At 34.9% G+C, this 6,744-nt stretch overlaps 1 protein-coding gene across 1 annotated transcript; it reads right to left on the bottom strand.

Moving 5' to 3' along the window:
• Window positions 1-3,965: 3,965 nt before the first annotated feature.
• On the bottom strand, window positions 3,966-5,164 carry LOC143530332 (calcium-dependent protein kinase 28-like). Its single transcript, XM_077025890.1, has 4 exons — window positions 5,069-5,164; window positions 4,915-4,985; window positions 4,262-4,427; window positions 3,966-4,191 (listed from the first exon to the last, which is right to left on the bottom strand). The coding sequence occupies exons 1-4, from the start codon at window positions 5,150-5,152 to the stop codon at window positions 4,069-4,071; spliced, it is 444 nt and encodes a 147-aa protein (XP_076882005.1). The 5' UTR covers window positions 5,153-5,164; the 3' UTR covers window positions 3,966-4,068.
• Between the last annotated feature and the right edge of the window lie 1,580 nt (window positions 5,165-6,744).

Here is a 6,744-nt window from a genome sequence, read left to right as displayed (position 1 = left end):
CGGTAATTTAGTACTATTAAATCATTTTTTATGAATATTAACCATAATAAATGATAAATGAATTGTATTTATGAAAAACCGACAAGGATACATGTTGTTTTCCCACATCTTCATTAAAACCCTTGTATATGCGTATATATTTTGGTTGCTAAAAATTGTTAAAGAGCTTTAATTTAAAATATATTTAAATATAATCTTCTTAATTTATATAGTTTAAGTATTTTTCATAAAAGACCATATCTTATATAAATATTACTGTTTATTATTTATTTACAAAGATATCCTTACAAATAGTGAAGATATAAATAAATACATTAAAGGTATTTTAGTTTAATAAATATTTTAACACATATCTCTTTATATAATTTATCAAAGATTATAAATAATATTTATTCAAGTATTTTTATGTAGTGTATATAATTAAATCATATTATCTACGATAAAACTTTAGTAATAAAATTTATAATAGACTAAAGTGATAATTAACTTTCGTAAGATTTCACATTCATCAAATCCCGAACCTCTATCTAATGTTAGCTTCGTTGTCTATCCATATTTATTTCATCAACTATTGTTACATAGGATTTCTCGTCGATAACTTCCGAAGAGCGTGACTCTTGTTTACTACCGCTCTTACCGCATTTGTTTATCTTTTGCTTATTGCTAAGGTGAGTACCACATTCCCCTCTTTTTACTCGTTTTCATACTGTTTTGGGGACATATGCGTAAAACTTATATTTCTCATATATACTTATACTCAAAACTGCAACTATTGTCTTATGTGTTAACAACTTATACCTTACTTGTTTATGTGCTTACATGCTTTACGTGAACCGCATTCGGAGAGGTCCAACATAATCTCAGAATAATATGATCATACGTCAGCCGTTATAGCATTTGTGCTTCTCGACATCTCAGTTATACTTGCTCATTTGGTTAATTTGTTATTCTCATATGACTTGTTGCAGCTACGTATTTTGTTATATATACTATATGTACAACTAAACTGGTGTGTTGCTCACTCAACATGTGTTGTTGACAAAATTCTATTTTAAACGCATATGCAGGTTATCGTAGAAATTTAATGCAGATTTGTGAAGACTTAGTGAAGAATTTAAGTTAGAAATGATACGATCAAGAATTTAATTTGTAATTGTTATTTGTTTAATAAGTTGTATTTTTGTACTTGAATTATTTGAAATTATTAAATAGATATTAAAACTTATATTGTGCATGATAGTAACCTTGAGAACTGTGACAATCAGTTCGCGCCCCGGCATTTCCGCCGTAGGTTGGGGTGTGACAGATCCTGTAACATCCGGCCCCACGCACCACCAATATTGTCCGCTCTGCCCACGAAGAGCACATGGATTTGTTTTTGGTTTCCCAAAACGCGTTGGTGATTGAAGAGGCAGGACATTTACTTATGAATCAAGGATCTCTCTTGTCCACGGCCGATGTGGTATAGCCTAAGAGTGGGACGATGTTGTGTTTGTCAAGGGTGTTATAGACAACCCCCCTTTGGACTCATCGTCCTCGATGAGACGTGTCCCATCATCCCGAACGGCACAAGAGTGGCTTTGATACCACCTGTAACATCCAGCCCCTCGCACCACCAATATTGTCCGCTCTGCCCACGAAGAGCTCACGGATTTGTTTTTGGTTGCCCAAAATGCGTTGGTGATTGAAGTGGCAGGACATTTACTTATGAACCAAGGATCTCTCTTGTCCACGGCCGATGTGGGATAACCTAAGAGTGGGACGATGTTGTGTTTGCCAATGGTGTTACACCCACTTTACACATGTCAATTATTTATGGCTTCTCACACTTCTCATTTTTGTTATCCTTTGTAGAATACCTAAATTAACTTTAACACATTTTAATCCAGATTTGAACCAAAATATGTTATAATTTTCAAAAAATTATGATGAACACGAAGAACATCGTTGAAAAATTTAATTATTAAACATATACAAAAAATGGAATCGAAATCTTTAAACATGATTTTAACAGATTTCGAAAATATTAGGGTTTATTAAATATTAATTTTAGCGATTTTAAATAGTTTCATATATTGTTTTGTAATAGAACATGAAAAAGAAACCGAAAAATTAGGGTTTATCAAGTTTTAGTCCATGTCTTCTGATTCAATTCCAGATTTAGGGAAAACATGAAGAACTGATTAATCAACATCGCTCTAATACCACATGTTGATAAGTTCTTCATGTAAGTAATATAAAATATGATAAATATTAAACCTATGAACATGGTACAGCATGGAGAGTAGTAATCGCAGCAGAGTATGAGATAGTCGACATGTTTGTCATCTTGGTCGAGTTCCCCTTTAGGATGTATAGTTAAGGATGGTGTTGGGGTTCTTGAGAGGAACCCGGTTTGATGAGAGAGGAGGCACACAAAATTGTTACGTGTGTGTGATAAGGTTATGATGTTAATATTTATCTCTCTGTATATACACACAAGAGGAAACCCTTTATTAGTTAATTATAGGTAATATGGTCCAGCAACAATTACCTAACTAATATATAATAAGGTATATTTAATATTTTGATCTATTATAATATAAATGATTATAATGGCCATATATAAATATATATTATTACATATTATTCTTACATATGCTTCTAAAATTCCTCTTGACATTTCTGTTGTATCCAACACGCGTGAATTTGTGAAATATGGTCGCCTAAAACAGTTTGCTCTACGTGTAAGTATTTATCTCATGTTATAAAGTTAATGCCACATAGTTTCTTCTTAAGAATCCATATTCTTGCATAGGCTCTGGTTAACGAGATTAATGAAGAGGAGCTATCCGATCTCAAAGATCAATTTAATGCAATTGATGTAGAATGTAGATCAAAGTGGTGCTATTACTCTCGAGGAAACGCAAGATGTATGTTTGACCTAAATAGTCAAACAAAGCATTAAAATGAACTTTGTATTAAAATAGCTTGGTTTTGTGACAGGCCTCTGCTAAAAACCTTTCTTGGAAATTGAAAGAAACATGTTATAAAGTTAATGCCACATAATGTCAACGTTGACTTTTGAGGTCAAACATATCACCTCTTTAGGTTGATGCTAAAGTTGATTTTCGGTTAAAAGTTATACCAAGGGGGCTTTAGTCTCGGAAGTTTCCTAGCATTGGAGTTTGATCTCTCAGTCGTTCATTCTTCAAGGCATAATCTTTCGTGACAAGCGGAGGAGCAGGCAACAAGAGCAAGTAGAGTGACCGCGATCCACAAACTGACGCATGGGACGTAGCCTTCCTAGCCGCGTGCAAGCCTACCTTCTTCAGACCGTAACGTAAGTAACTCAGTGCTCCATACGTGGGAAATGAAAGCAGAATTCGTTCGGATCCTCCCACATGTTCAATCTTTTTTTAGCGGTTTCCCCAGAGATCTTTCTCATTAATGCAACCTTCATTTTGCTCATTCATGGAGTTGTCTTTAGTACGTCTAAGAAATTTGATTATCCACCGTTAGTCAGTAATGTGGGTTGGCTTGGATTACCTAGTGTTGCGCGCCTAGGAGGGCAGCGCGCTTTGGGATGCGGAGGAGCTATTATCGCCCAGTTCCCTAACCTAATGCGGCACCGGGTTCGGACCGCAGGGAACCGTAGCATGGGGGGGCAAACAATCCTTTTGTTTAAGTGGCTTCAAAAATTAAAATAATTATTGTATCAACTTTACTAGTGAAAAACAACATCGATGATTTTTTTTTTATAAGAATGGCCCAACACATAATTTTGAACATTACCACAAGAACAGTTAATGATTAAGTAACTCAATATTATACATATCTTTAAGTACATAAAGAAAACTATACAAACATAAAAGAAATTACACCAACAAAACCAATCTTTAACACACAAACAAGTGTTCCGGCGCAAATCAAAAGAGTCGGTCGTTAATTTTGAGGATTACGAGATAACGATATACACTCTTGGTGAACATGAATGCTAGTATTTGTTCTGATTAACAAAACAATATAGACAACAAAAACTCTTTTTGACTTTTCTTGACCACTGTTTTCTGTAATGATATCATGTTATTATCCCTGCACCCATGCTTCGGTTCTTAACAGCCTTCGGAACTCTGACAAGCTAATCTTACCATCTTTGTCGATATCAGCTTCTTCTAGAAGAGGATCTATTGAACCCTTCAGGCCCGTATGCTGCAAAAGCCAATCAAAAGTTTAAAAGGTAATCTTTTGACAACAAAGTCAAATAAAGTCAATGGCTTACCATTCTGAGTTCTTCAGGAGTTATATATCCATCTCGATCAACATCAAACTTCTCAAAAGCAGCCTGTGATAAATGTTGCCATTTTTCAGAGTTGTCTTCCTCCAACTGATGAACATGAAGAGCGGCTGCAACAAACTCTGTGAAATCAACGAGCCCGTCTGTGTTACTATCTATCTGCATCACAAAAATATAATCCTTCAAGATCCTAGGAAAGGGTTAAAATATAAATGCATACATATATCTACAAAAGTTATAAGAAAAAACGATAAAACTAACTACCAACACATCAAATTTTTTGAATTCTCATTTCTTTTAATTATAAGGTTAGAAATGTAAAAACGATTAAAAAGAAAAGGATTTAAACTTTACTGTGATATATGTGTTAGATTTCATATTCAAGATTTGTTTTGACTTTTTTTTGCTTATTTAATATAAAACTGATAATTTACTTAAATAATTAAATAAATCTGGTTATATATTTACTATTATACCCTCCTATTGAAGTGTGAGAAATAAATTTGATTATGTGACACGTGGCGCTCTCATTTACTTATTGATTAGGTATAGAAGATATACCCAAAACATAATTAAAAACTGCATGCGATATTATATTTAGTTTGACTTTTGGGGTCAAACACCCCTTTAGAACAGACGGGCTTATTGCTTCAAGAATTTCTGAAACACGGGATTCTTTCATCTTCCACGGAAGGTCTTTAGCAAGGGCCTGCAACAAAAGCGAGTTAGTTTGAAATTAATAACACGCGGTGCAACTGTTATCTTTGGTTTGACTTTTGGGGTCAAACATACCTCTTTCATTTCCTCAAGACTAATAGCACCACTTTTATCTACGTCAATTGCTTGAAATTGATCTATTCGATAGCTCCTCTTCATCAAGTGTGCTAGCCAACGTATATATTTGCGTTTCGCATACAAAATGCAATATTTATAATTCAGGCCGACTCTATCCGGGTCACACGGTCCAATTGTACACCCTAGGCAATCCCACATCGGCCGTGGACATGAGAGATCCTTCGTTCATAAGTATTGACTCCGCCTCTATAATCACCAACGCGTTTTGGGCTTAGTTGGTTGTGGAACATACGAAAACTTCACAGTTAAGCGTGCTCCGGTGGAAGTAGTACTAGGATGGGTAACCTCTTGGGAAGTCTCTACTGGGGCAACCAAAAACAAATTCGTGAGTTTCTGGATGGGCCATCCATTGGGGGAAAACGGACAATATTGGTGATACGAGAGTCGGGTTGTTACAGCTTAGCAAGTCACGAGCCATCGCGGAAAGAATAGGAAACTCGCTTTGCTTTCCTTTCCACCAAGTCAAAATATCAAGGTTGTGAACTTCTTCAACCGATGCACCTTCAACATAGTTTGCTCCACTATATGGACCAAGCTCACTTGTTGGTGTGTTTCCCCTTTGCCGTTTAGCCGTAGACTCACAAACAACATTCATCATATTTATAAGCTAGTCCTTACATGACCTACTTGTTGTTGCTTGCCTCACAAAAGTCGACTTTGAGCTTGGACCATAAAGTTGAAAATAATGGTCATAAATTTCTTGAAGGGATTTGTTGAATAAATTCTTCGCTTCAAACGACATCATCGGATCGATCTCATGCATACCCATGTTGTCAAATATTTCCTCGATCAAGGCCTCAACTCCGACAACATTCAAATATGGGTTTAAAGCGGCGGCACAAGTAAACATCGATGGTATGTCTTCATAATATTTCCTATTCAAATGGTTAATACTGGTCCAAGTAGTAAACGATTCTGTTTTCAAACCATTTATTATATTATAAACTAGGTGGTTGCCAATATGTCCATCATGTTTGATCATCTTATGCTGCTTGGTCTGTGATAGGTTAAGAATGATTGAGATGATTAAAAGGTGTCATGTGGCATGCATGTTGTGCACAAAAATGCGCTGTTAATGTGTGATTCTAAGATGTAGGTCATGAGGCTAAAGCAGATACTAATCGCTGCCTAATAATACTTATTAATGCATGTTGTGTACAAATAATGTGGTGTGCTAGTCATATAGGATACAGTAAAGTTTAACAAATAGTTTTCCTGCATATCTATAAGTTTATGCAAATTCTTTTTAAGGGCCATCATTCAAAGGTCAAATGATGATTATGTTTAAAGTAAAAAAAAATAGTTTGTATTAGATGGACACTTTAATCAGATGTAATGGCGATGGTCAGAGGAAAAATTCACTTGTATTATGTCCTTAATACTAAAATAATAATGTATTTATGAGTTATTGATGTATGCTTAATAATAGAAGAGCATGCCTGGTGTCTGTACCATTGCATTTGCAGCCTTATATGTAAACATCTTTTTAATTGTCACCTTTGTTGGTGTGGTTAACCTAATGTAAAATAAGTTACATTTAGGCTTAGATTGTTGCTTACTGATAAGGGAAAATGATGACTTTTTATATAGGCAAACTAAAAAAAGGCTTCTAT

This window comes from Bidens hawaiensis, unplaced genomic scaffold (assembly GCF_021521415.1).
Source record: "Bidens hawaiensis isolate Kalapana, Puna unplaced genomic scaffold, B.hawaiensis_p1.1 tig00008933_1, whole genome shotgun sequence".
NCBI lineage: Eukaryota > Viridiplantae > Streptophyta > Magnoliopsida > Asterales > Asteraceae > Bidens > Bidens hawaiensis.
Note: the sequence above shows the minus strand (reverse complement) of the source record. Positions and strands in the feature narration are given on the sequence as shown.

Coding starts and splice junctions, on each gene's coding strand:
- LOC143530332 (XM_077025890.1), bottom strand. CDS start 5,152: ATGAAGAGGAGCTATCGAATAGATCAATTTCAAGCAATTGACGTAGAT. Junction 4,428..4,914: donor ATTCTTGAAGCAATAAGCCC/GTCTGTTCTAAA, acceptor GCAGATAGATAG/TAACACAGACGGGCTCGTTG. Junction 4,192..4,261: donor CTCCTGAAGAACTCAGAATG/GTAAGCCATTGA, acceptor TGGCTTTTGCAG/CATACGGGCCTGAAGGGTTC.